Source organism: Marmota monax, unplaced genomic scaffold, assembly GCF_021218885.2.
Source record: "Marmota monax isolate L192 unplaced genomic scaffold, Marmota_monax_Labrador192_F-V1.1 WCK01_AAM20220418_F8-fsc00041, whole genome shotgun sequence".
NCBI lineage: Eukaryota > Metazoa > Chordata > Mammalia > Rodentia > Sciuridae > Marmota > Marmota monax.
This window is the reverse complement of record NW_026695238.1, coordinates 14566562-14583924: the sequence shown is the minus strand read 5'-3', so window position 1 is coordinate 14583924 and position 17363 is coordinate 14566562. Positions and strand designations below refer to the sequence as shown.

Genomic DNA, 17363 nt, shown 5'->3' with positions numbered 1-17363 from the left:
ACGGGTTGTAGTGAGCTCACACCCACACTGTGTGCAGCCAACTCCCACTTGCACGTTACAGCCACAGCTGCTCCCATGAGGTCACTTCTGGCACCTCTGGCTGCGCTGCCTCCAGTTGCCCCAAGCCCCTCCTCTTCTGCTTCCAGGCTTCTTTCTCCTAAGCCCAGGCTTCAGCAGGAACAAGAAAGCCATTCTTGATTCTGGCCTGGCAGTGTCAGCAGGGCCTGGAGGCACTCACCCTCTGCCATGAATGGCTCTTAGGTGACATGGCTTTGAGCCCGAGGAACTGGCGGCAGCCCCAAGTGCACACAGAAGTGCCACTGCCCAAGTGCTGGGCAGCGCTGCTCCTGGGCTGGAGATGTCAGGGCTGCGGGAAAACATCCCCCCTGCTTACTCAGTGGAGGATGAGGAAAAGAACCAAGTAGAGGAGACAGGAATTAAACACGGGCCTTGATCCAGATTCCCCTGCTTTCCCTCCTGCCCAAATGTGGCAGCCAGCAAAAGGTGCCACTCAGATCCCCTGCCATGGAGCACGGACTGCTGATAGCCCCAGGGATGGCTGCTTAGATCACCACAGCATCTGCCTGAACCACACTTCCTGAGGGCCACCAAGGGCTGCTACCAGACAGTGACTGAGCTGCTTCTCTTAGTGGGATTTAGACACAGGCCAGGTCCTGTAGGAAGTGAGGCTCCTATATAAGGTGACCCTGGCTTTGGCTCTGGGACTTCCCATTGGCTGGCCAAAGCTGTCTCAAAAGTGTGCTGCAGTTGGGACTTGTTGCCCAGCCCCTTCCCTTCACAGGGGTCAGGGCATAAAGGGGCTGAAGGCTCCCCTGCTCTCTCCTGCTTGTTCCCCTTTAGTCTAGTACAGGTGGCTCCCTCCACACATCTCATACATTGGATCCTCCCTCAGGGTCCGCTTCTTGGTAGATCTGAACTCACCCAAGGGGTGATTCTGAGAAACAGGCAGAAGGAAGGAGATGGGGAACTGGCTACTTGTCTGATGGGCAAAGGACCCTAACCAATAGGTCCATGAGCATGAACCAAAACAAAGTGATGGCCCAGGTGCTCAAGGGTTCACCGGGAGCAACCTGGAAGAAGGTGTTGTATCTCTTTGCCATGATGCAGGCATTGCACGGTCCTGGAGGCATGGTGTCTACAGGACTGTGGAGTTTGCCTGTCACTGCAGGTGAACAATGCTCTGCAGAGGGCAGACGGCAAACTGGTGTCCCTGACAAGCAGGTACAGGCTTAGCTGAGTGCTGCAGGGCCTCTCTGGCCTGCCCTTCCCAAGTAAGGCTAACAAGTCCTGGCAGAAGGATGCTGAGGCCTCTGCCCTCAGAGCCACTCTGTGGGCCTGGTAGTCTACACGTAGACTCTGAAGGCCTCAGTCCAGGGGCGGAAACCAGCAGGCGAACCAATGACTGAAGTGTCCTGGGGAAGGAGATCTGACTCTGCTGGTGATGGCTGTTAGGGTGTGGAACGGCTTCCTGAAGAAGTGATGCTTAGCTCAGAGTGGGAGTAGCAGTAGGGTTGACCCAGATGGGTGGGGAGAGGGCTGCAGAGAAGATGGTTGTTCTTGAAACAGGAAATGATGTGGTTACACAGAGAAACACTGTGAGAAACTCCAGGTGGTCTGGTAGGGTGGCAGTGGGGATGCTAAGCAGGCTCCTGGCCCACAGAGCTGCCTCGTGATGGGCACCCAGTCCCTTTCACTGTCCATGAGCCTCTGATGGCAGTGCCAGTGTTTTTCCAGCTCTGCAGCCCAAGAGCCTAGAATTATACTGGTACATAACTCTCTATGTTTTGGTCGAATGAACAGTCAGATTTTACATTTTCAAAAGATAATCAGGCCGGGCCTGGTGGCACATGCCTATAATCCCAGAACTTGGGAGGCTGAAGCAAGAGGACTGCAAATTAAAGGTCAGCCCAAGCAATTTAGTGAGGCCCTAAGCAACTTATCAAGACCCTGTCTCAAAATAAAAAGTGATGGTGATGTAGCTAAGTGGTAAAGCACTCCAGCGCCAAAAAAGAAAAAAGTTTATTCAGATGTCTGATTCTGATAGATGGTCAACTGAACTGATGTGGATCACTTTCCTTACACAAATACAAAGATGAAAAAAATATACTGAAAGAATAAGAAATATGTAATTAATGAAGAGGAGATGTCCAGATCCTTGAACTGAAGAGGAAACTAAATCAGAGCTGCAATCTTTACAAGGGCACCCCAGGGTTGGGAGTATCCAACTTTGATACAGTTAGAGGGGCTGGGGTGTAAGTGCCACAGAGGCTGGAAACCTGGCCAAGGAACTAAAACACAACCCACGTGAAGCCAGGATCCAGGAGGGGCTGCTGGTCTTAAGCAAGGACCCCAGGGAAACCTTTCCCACAGCCCAAAGGAAAGCTTGCATGTGGTGCAGAGTGAAGGCATTTTCACTGAGCAAGGGAGATCCCGAGCCCATGCTATGCGTGGGGGTGCAGTGTGAACGCACACCACCTAGGTGCTGGACTAGGAGTCAGGACGTTAACATCCACACTGGCAGGATCCATGACACTCCTGGGGTCCTGGCAGGAGAAAAGCAAAAGCAATGAAAGAACACACCCATACGCGGGGTGTGTGGAACTCCTACAGCCAAAATGATCTCTGCTCAACTCAATCTTAAAATAAAAAAGAAACCACAGGAGCAAATGAGACATGCAAAGGTGGGTCAACACACACAACCAAAGAAGTGGTGCCCTTAGAACTAGAGCTAGAGATAAGGACCAATCTGGAAGAGGCTAGCAAGAAGTGTAGTCAAAATAACTCGAGAGATAAAAGAATGAACAGAAGTCATAATGAAAGCCCAGGAGACAGACAGACACACACACACACACACACAAATAAAAAATAAATAGGCTGAATTTTTAAAGTGCCAAATAGAACTTCTGAAAATTAAAAATAAGAACTAAACACTCTTATTGGGAAGGAGTATTAAAACAATAGATGCCAAACAGCTACAAGGAGAGTAAACCGACAGGCATTTGTGAGGAAGCTTCCTCACCTGCAGGACTGGCAGGTGAGAAGATAGAAAAAGAGGGGGCAGAGGAAGTGAGATGGTAGTTTTCTAATGGAAGTTCCAGAAGGAGCAATCAGAAAGAACCAAAGAGAACCAAAAGACAATAAATAAGAATTTCTAATTGAGAACTACACTAAACAATATAAATAAACACTCTAAAATAAAACTAGTCCTCTAGGATACAATGAAGTAAAATCTGCAGAACACCAAAGAAGAAGCTCAGGTCTCAAAAGCAACCAGAATGAAGCTCACTCAGGTAGCAGAGAGGACAGACTGGAGGTCAAAACAGACCGAAAAGCAGCTCCACAGTCCTAGTAATGCCAATGGCAGGGGGATGGACAGAAGGGAGCGCTCTGGACCAAATTACCAGCTACTCCAAATCCGAAGTGGTCCCTTTCCCCAACTTTGTCCCCATGGCACATGAACCTCACCATTGCAGAAGCACACATCATCCCCAGAGGGGATGTGTAAAAGCTCCTCTCGGCCATGGTCTGGGTCTAAGCTATCTCTGGCTCTCCTGCATCTAGCACAACACACTGTACACAGCAGGGGCTCAACATGTGTATCTGACCTCCCACAAGTCACATACACGCTCTTTCAGGCCTTGTTCTCTGTTCCCTGCCCTATGAAGAGATTACACAATTTTTCTCAAATTGAGAAAAATGACCTTCAATCAGGGCTTGATCAACTGGCTTTAACATTAAAGGCAGATATAGTTTTCTAGAACAGTGAAAAAGAAGGTGGTTCTTGGGTGGGAACTGGTGGCATCTGTGAGGGCTGTGGAGTGAAGCCTCAGACCTCTTAGACACAGATGTGAATAGCTGTTGGGAGGCTGACAGAATATTGTGGATGGAGAACTTTACTGGCTAACCTAAGGCACAATAGGGCAGCTTTATCTTTCTTCTAATGACCTCAGAGCTTCTTTAATTTTTAAAATTTGCAGTGCTGGGAATAGAACCCAGGGCCTCCCACATGCTAGGCAAGTGCTCTACTGCTGATCTATATCCCTAGCCCTTCTTCTATTTTATTTTGAGTCAAAGTCTTGCTAAGTTGCCCAGGATGACTTGGAACTTACAATCCTCCTGCTTCAGCCTCCAGACTAGCTAGGATTATAGGTATGCCCCAACCACCTCAGGGCTTTAAGAATGTTTACCTGAGAACTGTGCCTCTAGCACCAGAGGAGACAGTGTCCAAGTCTCACCAGAGATGAAGTCCAGGGCTCATCCTCCCTGGAGCCTGGAGACAGAATTAAGCCCTTTTACGCAAACAGAAATGTGATGACATAGGGCCAAGGACAAGGCTACCAGGATGTTCCAGGGAAGGGAGTTGGTAAGAGAATCTAGGGAACTTAGCTGACTCTCTATCTACAGATCCTGCATCCATGGATCAAAAATACTTGGAAAAAATTGATCTGGACTAAATATGTACAAACTTTTTTCCTGTCATTATTCCACAAACAATACAGCATAACATCTATTTGTACAGCATTTACATTGTATTAGGCACTGAAAGAAACCTAGAGATGATTTAAACTCTACAGGAGGATATGCAAATATCACACTGTTTAAGGGCCTTGAGCATCCACAGGTTATGGGGGGTATGTGCCAATCTGTTGCAGATACCAAGGGACAAAAGCACAGAGATCATTTTTTAGGGCCACTGCATTTACAAGGAAAGGCCACTTGGGAGAACTGTCCACCAGCCTCACTACTTATTCAGAACAACACTTTTGCTGACAGACTGAATATGGCAGAGATGAATACTAAATGATTACAAATCATATTTCAGGAATTATCCAAAAGAGAAAGTAGTAGTTTCAATAAGGAGTCAAACCAAACTAACATCCAAGCTAGTTTTTTTCATTTGTAGACTATCCTGACCCTGGCGTTATTCCTTCACATTACTTGGCCTGAGGGTTTTCTACCTAAAAGTGAACAGAGCAGAGACAGGATGGAGCTCATGGGCTCTCCTGGGCTTCACGCCACAACGTACATGTAGGAGAGGAGTCTGCTTTGAACAGAGAGCATGGCATGCAACGGGGGCTGTCAGAGGCATGTGAACCGCCTCTTCCCCAAGCAGCACAGTTAGCTGCAGCAGTGATTTGTGGATGCAGCGTTGGTGGCACCACAAAAAAACAGAAGGCAGATGAGCATAGGAGAGCCGAGTGTTCTGTTGGGAAGGAGGGTAACCAGCACTACTGCGTGCATCCTATATGCAAGGCTGGTGATGATGTGCTTGAGCTGACATTCCTGCCACAGGGAATCTCATTAGTTTGAACAGATGAAGAAGTTGAGGCTCAGGGAGATTAGGAAAGTTGTCTAAGGAATGAGAATGAACCTCAAGACAGACTTAAAGACAAACGAGAGTGCAAAAGAGGCATTTGATTGCCACTTTTCTAGATCATGGCTCCTATGCAATTTCCTGCACGAATACTTTCTTTTATAGGTCTTTGGTGGCCAAGGCTCATCTATATTTACAACCCCTGGGTTCTCTTCTTGCTATGATAGTATGCTGGGAACTTAGGATAGTCCAAAAGAGCTAGATTATCTTCTCTCATATTCAAAGATGATCTAAACTGCCGACACCGGACTTCTGCTAAGACATGACCCTGAAGGTAAGGAGGGCCAGCACCCTTCTCTCTCTGGACAAAAATTCTGCAATCTTTCTCCAAAGAGCAGAGTCAGGCCAGAATCAGGGTCCATAACACCCATGTATCAAAAGCTCTATCTGCCACCACAATCTGCATGCCTGAGGCTGCCACTCACTGACAACCAGCAAGCAGCTATGCAGGGAGAACAGCATGGTGGGGGACAGGAGGGTGGCAGAGTGGCATGTGTCTCTTGCTACCCAGTGAGTTTGCCTGGCTACCTGGGGTCTCACCCAATTGTCCCATTCAGCCTCTGGACCGCAGAGAAATCCTGCCCCGCTTCTCTGCTGCATTAAGCTTTATGAGAAGTTGTGATGGAGGCTCTAACACAGGTCTAAAAACTTTCTTCCAAAAGCTGTGCCACCCCAGAGGAGGAGTGTGGTGTTAAAGGATGCCCAATCAGCCTTTCCTATGACTCATGTGGTGGGAACAGCTGACCACAGCATCTACCCAAAAATAAACTGCAAAGCGTCTTAATGCCTCGAAGGAAATGTGAATGGAGATATGCCCATGAGGATAGCCAGTAAGCTATCTTATAGCCATAACAGAACGAGAGTTCTTGAGGAAGACTGGACTTCTCTTCCGGGAAGTACTGTACAGCTCTGCTGGCAGGTGCCCCCTGCTTCCTTCCACTGGGAAAATCAAACAGTTTGGATTTTTAAATAATGAGACTGGAACATACTGTCCTCAGGTCCAGGCTGGGACTGCTCTTGTTCCTGACCTGGGATTTCTGAGAGTGGTAACTTGGGACAATGATCTTCCTTCTGTTCTCTTCCCCGTGTGAATGTGCTAATGTTGACTTTGCCTCTCAGAGCTGTTCCAGTTGCCTGCAGCAGGTAACTTGGGGCCCCTAGGCCTCAGCTTCTGAGGATACAACAGTAAATCAAGAATGCTCCACAGGGTGTCACAGGGATTAAATGGGATTATAGATGTAGACTCCCCAGGACTGTACCCAACACAGTAGGTGCTGAGCAGTACCTGCCACCTCACCACCAGGGCACATTCCTCGTGCTTCACTCACCATCAATGTCACTGTCTCATAAACAACACACAGGGAGGCAGATAGTCCGTGACAAAGAGAGAAGACGCTCTAAAATCATGCCAGTGCCACTATTCTAACTTCCAATCTCTGTAAGCACCCAGAAATCAATCTCCACACTACAAAACCCACAACAGAGACAACCACAACAGAACCCGTTAGGTACATTCACAGGGGCCCAGAACCACAGCCAAGGTCAGAATCACAGTGGATGAGCAAGCACATGATCAGGGACCCGGCAGGAGGCAGGCTCTGGAGGACAGCTGAGCCTGGAGGGCAAGGTTTGTTGTCAAATGTGCTTCTAACACAGCACAACTTCTATGTGCATTCAAATCCTGTGTTTAGGAGCAAAAGAGATTTTACAGGAGAAATATTTTTGTCCCAGTCATTTTCCGGAAGTGAAAAGTGAGAGTCCCTTCCCAAGCACACCCATAAGGGAAGCCATGGCCAGAAAGCCTGTGTACGTGGCAGGGCCAGGTGGCACTTCTGAGTGGGTGGCTTACTTGTTGCTGTCCCGGTACTCGTAGATGTGACATCCTTGAGGCAATCCAGTCTCAGAGTCCAGGGTAAAAGCAAGCTTGAGCTGCACAAAGAGAAAGGAGAAAGCAGGTGAGCTTCAGGCAGCGCTCCAGCAGCAGGAGGGGTAAAAATGATCAAGCAACATTGGCTCCCATGGCTATGGAGAACCTGGCCCTCCCGCTCTGGGAAGAACCCACACCTCACAGGAACCCTGTTGTCTACGTCCGTGCTTTTTCATTCAGCACACAGCCAGTATTTGGGAAGTGTCCCCTTCATGCCAGACACTGAGCTGGCTGAGAAGAAGTAACAGTACACTGCTGGGGCCACCTTCATAGAGTCTGGGCCTAACAGAGGAGCCTGGCAGCAACCAAACCACCAAACTGAGGACCAGGCACATCTATGCAGAACTTGGAATTAAAGAGTCTTTTCTGAAGCAAGAAAACCACCCCACGTTTCTGTGAAAGCAGATAGAATGGGATGCGGAAAGGAGGGGGTCACCTGGAACCTTGGGGGGGTGCCTAGCAGAGAGCGTGGCATGTGCATAGGTCCTGGGGATCACCTGAAGCATGGCTGGTGAAGCTGAATCCTGACAGATAGAGGGACACAGTGGCTGGTGACAATGGGGAGGAAGGCCAGGAAGAAGACGGATTTTCTCGGCCACACTGGAATTTTGGGCCTTTATCTTAATAGCAAAGGGAAGCTTCTGGTTTAGGGAAGAGCTGGATAGTGTGATCAGAGCTGTTTGGGAAGGCTGGCCTGGCAGCTGTGTAGACATAGCAACTTGCGGTGAAAGAGCGGGAGGAGCAAGAGCCTGCGGGAAGCAGAGGCAGAGAGTGGCGAGGGGCGGGGCTCGAGGAGATGGAGAGAAGGGGACAATTGGAGATTCATAGTAGAAGTGCATTTTTAGAAGTAGAATCAGCAGGATATGCTGACGGATTTGATGTTGAAAGTGGTGAAGACAGAAAGAACCAAGTTAAGAATGGTTCAAAGCATGTGTGTGCACGCCTGTGTGTGCGTACGAATACGTGGTACTGGGAACTGAATCCAGGGCTTCACACATCCTAGGCAACCACTCTGCTCCTGAGCTACACCCCCAGCTCTGTTTATTTTGAGACAGGGTCTCACTCAGTTGCCCAGGCTGGCCCTGAACTTGCGATCCTCCTCCCTCAGCCTCCCATGTAGCTAGGATTACTAGCATATGCCACTGAGTGTGGTTAGGGATAGTTTAAGTTTTTGATCTGAACTAGCAGGCAGATGGTTGTTCCATTGTTAACTTTGGGGATGGATGGGGAGTCAAAAGTTTGATTTTTGACATGCTATCTTGGAGACACCCATTAGCTTCCTTTTGTTAGGGAAGATCAGGAGTAGGAATGCTGGCAAAGTTTTGGTTTCTTTCTTGACTCTGGTGGGGAAGGCTCAGGGTCCTATTAGAGCCAAGGGGTCACCGCAGCCTAACATTTCCAAATGCAAAGCCAATTATCATACTTACAATTTACTGGGCTTTTAAATCACTAGGGAAATTTTAACTAAAATTAACTGCACATTAGGAGGACACATTATTATGATCTTTTTTAACTGTAGGGCTGTTAACACAGCTAATGATCTGCATCATTAGATGCTGGACAAATTCTCTCTTCCTCAGAGGGAAACAAGCTCTCAGGAATAGTTTGTCCTATTATTGACCCAGATGAAAATTAAAAAAACAGAAATAAGCCCTTTTTTACCATCATAAAACTGGAACTTGGAGTCAATGGCGTGCTTTCTCTAGAGCCCTGCTTGGTTCTCTCTAGCATAGCTATTTTAAAAAATTTATTAATTAACAATTATAACCCTTTTCTCCTCATTTCTCTCTTTGCAGCTGAGCTCAGGCCCATATTAGTTTTGTCCATTTCAAAAGTCTACATTGCTTAGAAATTCTGACATCCTTTGGCTCAATGTTTAAGTAATGGATTTTTGGCTCAGAAAAATGATCAGAAATGTAAGAAGAGGCCATGTATGGTGGTGCTTGCCTGTAATCCCAGCTACTTAGGAGGCTGAGGCAGGAGGATGGCAAGTTTGAGGTCAGTCTGGGTAACTCAGCAAGACTCTGTCTCAAAATAAAGAATAAAGGACTGGGATGTAGCTCAATGTTTGAGCACCTGCCTAGCATATATGAGGCCTTGGGTTTAATCCCCATGACTGCAGAAAAAAAAATGCAGAAAGAAAAGTTTTAACCGCAAAACTGCCTCCATGTTACTTGCTGGAAAGGCTCTGAAATGGCAGAAGGTTAAAAACCCACACTACAGACAGTCACACTTGGAATAGCGTACAGCTAATAACCTGCTTATGCAGAACTTCTTATTAACGTGGGAAAATATTTGGAATATTTGGATAAAGCAGAATGCATATTTGACTATATACGGTTAAAACTGTGTGAAAAGAATAAAGACTGCATAGAAGGAAGGCTGGGAGGCGAGAGATCATAATGGCCCAGCAGTGGTCCCTGGATGGGAGGTTCTAGGTGACTGCTTTAATTTCTTGGCATTTTCTAGATTCTTCAGGATAAGCATGTTACTAAGATTCTGAGTAGAGACTAATACATTTCCCCCTTATTTTATGACTGGTAACTCTTTTATTCGTTATTTTTTTAAGTTGTAGATGGACACAATGCATTTATTCATTCATTCATTCATTTATGGTGCTGGGAATTAAACACAGTGCCTCCCATGTGGTGGGCAAGCACGCTATCACTGAGCAACAACCCTAGCCCATGGTGACTCTTAATTCTCTTAAGGAATTCTAAGTTGTTGTGGCTTTCCTGGGTCTTCTGCTTCCTGGCTGTGCTTCAGCTATCATTGTTGAGGGTCTCTGCCTGTCTTTTTAACACCAAGAAATGTTGCCTTCAGGTCCTCAACCAGCCCCTACTTCCTGCTCCCTTATCATGAATGAGGGCACTGGTTGGAGAGGGCTGAGCCACAGAGTTAGTTCAGAGACACGGGGATCTGGATGAGCTGGCAAGGCTGGCTGATAAGAGGCTCCATCTCAGGCAGGGCTAGGGGATGGAGGTTCTGGGAGACAGGTAAGATAGAAGCCTGACAGGACATACACACACTGAACCATGTGACACCGAGAGCCAGGATCTGCCATCCAGCCCCACTGCACCCCCAGCTCCTATGACCAGGTGAAAAAGGAGGGATGAGATAGAAGCTCTGGTCCTTGGTCCCGAAGCGGAGGGAGGTAATTTCAGGGAAAGTCTCAAGGTCAGGAAGCTGCATACACAACAGCAGAAGGGCAGGCCAGGTGCTGATTGGAGAGTTTAGCTTTGCTGCCTGCCTGCCCAGGGGAGGCTCTCCTTCATCCTGATGAGAGTCTGCACTAGGTATGCCTGCTGTTCATACAGAAGAACAACTTGGGGCTGAGAAAGACTAGTTAATCTGTCCACACCACAACTGGACTTAGAATTCAACCCACCCACGCTCTCTGACCACTACCAGAATTACAGGATGTGATGATGGTCTTGATAGGAAGACAGGGAGAGAGAGTCACAGATAACGTTTAAGATGCTCTGGCCCGAGCAGCAGAGTAGATGGCCCTGCTTCTCGCCCTAATGAGGAAGAATGGCAGGCTTGGGAGGAGAGTCTGGGTTCATTTGGGATTGTTGATTTTAAGGTGTCTGTGAGGAAGCTAGTGGCAATGACGGGTGCTGGAAAGATAGTCCTGAGGTTCAGAAGCAAGACTGTAATCTGGAGGTAAAAATATGAGAGTCCTCAGTTGGTAGTAAGATGGCAACTTATTTGCAGGATGAAATTGTTCCAAGACAGTGTGTGGAGTAGAGAGAGCACTGTAGGTAGAGTCCAGAGAATCATCTGTATGTAAGAGGTGGGGAGCAGAGACTGAGGAGCGGCCAAGGAGTTTTGAGTGATGATGGTACAGGAACCAGGAGAAGACGTCATCTGCAGGAGGCAGTCATCAGAGGTCACGCCCTTCTAAGAGGTCAGGTAAAGCAGGAATGAGCACCCAAACGAGGACTCTCAAGGCAGTAGTGGGAGCAGAGATCAAGAAGTGACAGGCTGAATAATGAGTGGGTGAGGAAATAGGAACTGCAAGCGTACACAATTCTTTTGGCAAATTTGATAGGATGTGGGGCTGAAGAAGAGCATACCTTGTTTAAATAGAGAGAAGCACCCTGAGGAGAGGGGTGAGAGATATAGAACAGTGGTAACCAGAGAGTCAGGCTCTGAGATGAAGAGGGACTGGAGTCTGGCATAGAGCTGAGGACCCCTTCTCCTCTGCAGGAGCAGGCAGGTGGGAAGAGATGCAGACAAAGCTGCAGATTGGGCACGGAGATTCGAAATGTTCTAGTATGATTTTTGTTCTCTCCTGAGAAATAGAGGGCCAATGGTCTGCAAAGGCATAGGAGTTTGGTGGGGGAAGAAGTGGAAATTTGAGGAAAGCAATAAAGGTTTCAAATTACTTGCTTGGCAATGACCAGGGAAGAACACACAGATTGCAAGGGAGCACGGAGGGTCTACCTGGGCACTCAGATATGAGGCTACTGTAGCAACCCTTGGCCTGCTTGCTGACTTTCTAGACTTTGGCATGAAGAAAGTCAGGTTGGTCCAAAGCTGATATTTGCCAGGAAGGTTTGAGGAAAAAAATAATAAGGCAAGGGAATAGTGTCATGATATGGCGACAGAGGGACCCGAATGGACCAGGGAATCTAAGGGGAAACAGGAAGGAAGTTAACAACAGAGGGCTAGGGCTGGGGTGCAGCTCAGTGTGGAGGACTATGCCTATCTAGCAGGTGTGGCCCTGGCTTTGATCCCTGGCAGCCTAAAAGAAAAAGAAAGAAAGGAGGGAGGAAGGGAAGGAACATGAGATTAGGGAATAATTCTACAAACTGGGCCCACTGTGGTGACCCCCATGTGCTCTCTTTCAAAAAGTAATTAATCTGCAGCCCTGGCTGGCTCAAGTTGAAAGGAGATGTTACATTCGTCAGCAAACTACCTGCTATCTGCAGAAGTACAGGCCCCAAGCATCAACAAAAAGAACACAAGTTACTCTGAAGAAGGTGGGGGTGGGGGCGGGATTTGCGACACTTACATAGATCAGATCCCAGAACTCAGGAAGATAAGAATATTTTTTATAAGAATATATTTTTTTCTTACATAAAATATGTAAGAACAGGTTCCAACTAGAATTGGTCAGCATGAGCCAAAAGAACCTAGAGTTGTCAAGAGCAGTGGCACTTGAAATTATGACATCATCCTGTCAGTCAAAAGTCAAGGAATTTCTCTGGAAACTTCCCTGGGGCCAGCAGAGAGGTGGGCTGTCCTTCTCTTCCAAAAAAAGCCCTCTCTCCTTTGAGAGTGTCCCCTTTTCCCTTTTCTTATCCCTTCTGATAAACTCATACTCGTTACTCTGGGCGACACATATAAAATTTTTCTGGCCTGATCATAAGAGTTGGGGTTTGAAGCGGGGTTGGAGGGGTGTCTCTGTGACCCTGGCTGGCTACAGACTTACAGCAGACCTCTGCCTTGTAACACTGTGAACCACTGGGTTGTACCAGCCTAGGGTTAGGTGAGTTCAAGGTGGGGAGGTGGGGGAGTGGAGGTCAGGGAGCAGGCTGTGCCTGACCTCAGAGATGGATAGTCAATCACAAGATCCAAGAAGTCAAGGAATGGTGAGCTGGGGGTGGGGACCTCCTGAGAGCTCTGACATTCACCCGGGATGATGACATGACATGCTGTTTCTCAGATAAACCACGCCACAAAACATGTCCTACAGGTATGTGTGTAGATGTCTACTATGTGCAAGGTTCAAAACATTAATTAGTGAATCTGCTGGTCTCTGCAGCAGACATGGATGCAGAGAGAGCAGGCACTTCCTCCTTGCTGATGATATCCTAGGTTCATTCAGCTGGTCACATCTATCTCCTCCCCAATTCCAACTGCCAGCTCTTGGCCTGGATCTGACACTTCTAAGGGAAGTCCATGTGCCTTTCAGTCACTGATTAGAAACCCAAGCCAATCAGTGCACGGCCCATCCTGGCCCTAAGAATGGGTTCAGGAATGGCAGCACGACCCAGCTGAGGCCAGCTAGCTAGGGGCAGATGTGTGCCATGTGCCTCTGGCCTTAAGGACCAGCAACCAACTTGCTACCAGTCTGAGAACAAAGAGAACTCCCAGAAGAAGCAGGCGCAAAAGAACTGCAGAAGAGGAGAGCCAGCCTGTCACCTTCTGGACATCAACTGCTCATCATTCCTTTTGAGGATACTGACACCTAATCTGTCAACCCATGCCATTAGCTCTCCTTTCCTGACCCATTTTCACAGCTTGGCTGAGTTATTTCTCTAGAACATGAATCCTAAGATGCTTCTGTCCACGCCTTGGCTGGCTTCAGGCTGTTGAAGGTATGGAAATGAGTGAACGGAAGCCCAGACTCTCTAGAGATTAGCTGCTTACATGCACGAACACAGACTAACAGAGGGTGATGAGGTGGATGTGTGACAATCAGGCTGGCCTCAGAGTGGACCACAGAAATCCTAAAGGCCAAGGAGTGGGTCCCACTCTCCTCTGCCCTAGATAGCTCACTGTCCGAGAGTGTGTGTGGGGGCACTTGCTCCTACCCCAGTGCCCTTTCTCATGCTGTACCTGCTCCTGGAGAAGCTCTTGCCACCTGCCTTTCTGTCCACCCTCTGTAAAATGACTCTAATTTTCTATTCATCCCTCTTCTGGTATGCTAGAGTCTGGGCCGCTCCCTAGGGATCCTGATAGGTAGCTTTATCAGGGACCTTGGGTACCTAGTGCCCTTATTGCTGTCCACAGTGAGGGTCCAATTTCATCCCTTGCTTTTTAAAAAAAATTCCTCCTTTGGGTAGACAAACACTGCCTCATATCTTCCCCTTTTCAGTAACTGTCACTGGCTGACAAATAGTAGCTCACATACTCCATGGACAGGTACTCTCTCTCCCTTAAGAGGGCACATGGTCCTTCCCTCTACAGTGGTTCCTGGACACTTCCTACAAAGCTGGACCAGCCAGGACAGAGGCACACCTGTATGCTGCCACCTGGGGGCCAGCCTAGTGGCCCTATCCAAGGCCATAAAGGATATGGAATGGGACAGGAAGGAGTGGTCAAGTGGGCACACTGGATGTCCCCTGGACCAGTGAGCAAGCCAATCTTTAATTGCTTAGGTGCCTAGTTGGCTTGCCCAAACAGCCACATACCTGGAGAATGTTCTGCACAGGCTGCGGGCCCTAAGCCCCACCAGTTAAGGAAGACACCAGCACAGAACCTTAGGTGCTTTTGAACATTCTGGCCTGCCAGGCACAGTGGTGCCCACCTATAATCCCAGCTACTCCGAACACTGAGGCGAGAGGACCAAAGTTTGAAGCTAGTCTCAGCAACTTAGCAAGGCCCTCAGCAACTCAGTGATATCCCGTCTCAACACAAAAAATAAAAGAGGTGGGGCTGGAGTTGTAGCTTAGTGGTAGAGCACTTGCCTAGCACGTGTGAGGCCTGGGTTTGATTCTCAACACCACATGAAAATGAATAAATAAAGGTATAAAAAAAAAAAAAAAAGAGGGTTGGGGATGTGACTCCATGGTAAAGTGCTCATGGGTTAAATCCTCAGTACCAAAGAAAAAGAAGAAAGAAAATTCCTGGAAGGGCAAAGACGGAGTTAATGAATTGAGGGACTTCCTGCTTTGTCCCCAACAGCTCTAAGATGCCCTCTCAGAGGTACCTGCAGTCCCAGCCGGACAGCATGGTAGGGCTTTCTCTGCAGGCTGCTCTGTGATGGAACAGGGCACCTGGCAGCCCAGCTCAGCGAGTCCCTGACAGGGTTGTAATGAGAGAGGTCATCTGTGAAACTTCAGTATTCTTTCTTTGGCCAGAATTTTCCAGTTCAACCCACCGTGGGTTCTCCAGGAGGCCTGTGAGCTTGCTTCAATGCTTCAATCTGCTAGCTATTAGGACTCAGGTTCAAGCGCGGGTCAAGGACCATCCTGGAAGCCTCCAGCCTCCCCATGGCTGACACTTCCCTGTGCAGCCCACTGGATCTTGCAGGGTGTCCAATTCTTCCTTAGCTGAAAGTGGCCAATCCTAACATAGAGCCAAGATTTCAGAACACCATTTATGACATACTCCGAAGGAATAGGAAAGTTACCTCTACCTGAAGCCTTGGTTTTATAATTGAAAAATCTTATTTGGAGGAAATCTTCATATTCTCGAAATGATCTCTAGTTTTCCTTCCTTAGTCTTCTTTATTTGGTTTGGATTTCCTAAGCATTATTTCTTTTTTCCATCTCCTCTTTGCTTTCTTTTATAAGACAAAGATGCTGTGGGCTTTGCCTTAACTTGGTTAACAGTGATTCTACGGCAATGTATTAAATTTCTTTCTCCTAAGTCCACTGAAGTCTTTTTGGACCTAGAGGGAGCTTTTTAAGAAAGAACTTGCTCACTCAGCAGGATTCTCCTCCCACCCCAAGCTCTGGTTCTGACCTGGAAAAAATAAGAGCGAGAAAGAGCAAGAGAATCCTGCAGTCCTGACGCTCGACTTTACAAACCACAAAAAAGGACCTTGCTCCAGTAACGTAATCATGGAGATTTCTGGCACTTTGGTCTTTCAAGAAAAATACATCCATCTGCTGGCACAGGGACCCATCAAACTCGATCCTGTTCAGCATGGAGTTCCCAATTCATTAGTGTTGGAAAGTCTACCGCAAGGCCACCACTCCCACTGGACGACGCCTCCCTGCAGCGCTGTCTGCAAACCCCACAGCTGCATTTTCACTTAAGGCCACTTCTCCTGACTCCACTGTACCTTGTTCCAGGGGCTTGTTCTATTCTCATTAAGACTAAAAATGACAAGGATTCTTCAATCCTAAGGCTTTACTTGCTCAGAAGAAAAAAATGTCTATCCTAGAGCTCCCGTCAGTCCACAGGGAATCTGCTCTTTAGTTAGGAACCCGGACCCAAAGAGCCTGTCCCATGGAGCAGAGCTGGCAGCAGCTCTCCTGCCCACCTGTCAAGCTGCCTCCTCTGCCAAGTGTTGTTTCACTGCTCACTAGCAAGACCCAGGCAGCAGAGCTCTGCTTGCCACCATCCCAGGTGACATCAGGCCTTTATTACTGGTGAGACCAGCACAGAAGGGCTAGCCTGAGTCTCTTTTAGCAGATCAGCAGCCTCCTGATCAGGCCCCACCCAGGCCCTGTTTTTTTGCCCTTGAAATTCCTGAGCAATGCAACACAGTGAATACAGGCATGACGAGCAAGTTTGCCTATGCCATCTGCAGCCAGATGAAGAAAGGATATAATCTACTCATCCTACCCAAAGCTGGCCAGGGTGTTGGAAAATTACCATACAGAACCATTTCTGCTGGAGCTCTGGGGCCTCAGGCCACCCACTGTTCAGAGGCTGGCTGCTGCCCAAGACAGGAAAGCATCAAGAATTGACTGCAGGGACTGCACATCTCTCCAAATGCATGGAGGTGGAGATGCATCTGGGAAAACCACTGATTTTCTGGGGCAAAGAATGCTTCCATTTTGCCATCTACTTATCACCTTTCTAGAGCTAATGGTCCTACCCTAGGCAGTGGAGAATCCCATGCCCTAGACTCTGTCAGAGACTCTCCCTCCTCATGTCAAAGAAGCTGCCACGAGACTTGCATCACATGCTCAATGAAGAGGAGAGGAAGAAGTCAGGTAGCAGCAGTCTGTGTCCACTCCCCACATCCCCCCACCCCCGGGCCATGCTCTAACCTCATCCTGGAATCCAATGAGGCCACAGGAAAGTGACACATGTCAACCAGATGAGCTGGTGATTTTCCTTTCCTCAAGGGCATTTTAATGATATTCCTCCATTCTCACCAAAGTTCATCCTAAGAAACAGCCTTATAAAATCTATTTCTTCACAGGCTTATGGTGTAAAAGCTGCCCACTATGACATTCAAGGTCCCCAATATCAAGCCTCATGTGAGGAATGCTTTTAGTGCTAGGAGATATGTTCTTCAACTTTCAGTGAAGTTTGTTATTAAAAACGACCTTGTATAGGGCTGGGGTTGTGGCTCAGTGGCAGATTGCTTGCCTAGCATGTGTGAGGCACTGGGTTTGATTCTCAGCA

The 17363-nt window shown here is 47.9% G+C and overlaps 1 protein-coding gene across 7 annotated transcripts in view; it reads right to left on the bottom strand.

The window, feature by feature from the left end:
- Dis3l2 (DIS3 like 3'-5' exoribonuclease 2) overlaps positions 1 to 17363 on the bottom strand; it is a 335522-nt gene that overhangs the window by 25247 nt on the left and 292912 nt on the right. For all 7 annotated transcript variants that reach the window (XM_046439665.2, XM_046439664.2, XM_046439663.2 and 4 more), the window contains one exon: positions 7245 to 7324. In XM_046439665.2, the coding sequence (XP_046295621.1) occupies positions 7245 to 7324 (80 nt within the window). The remainder of the gene's footprint in view (positions 1 to 7244; positions 7325 to 17363) is intronic.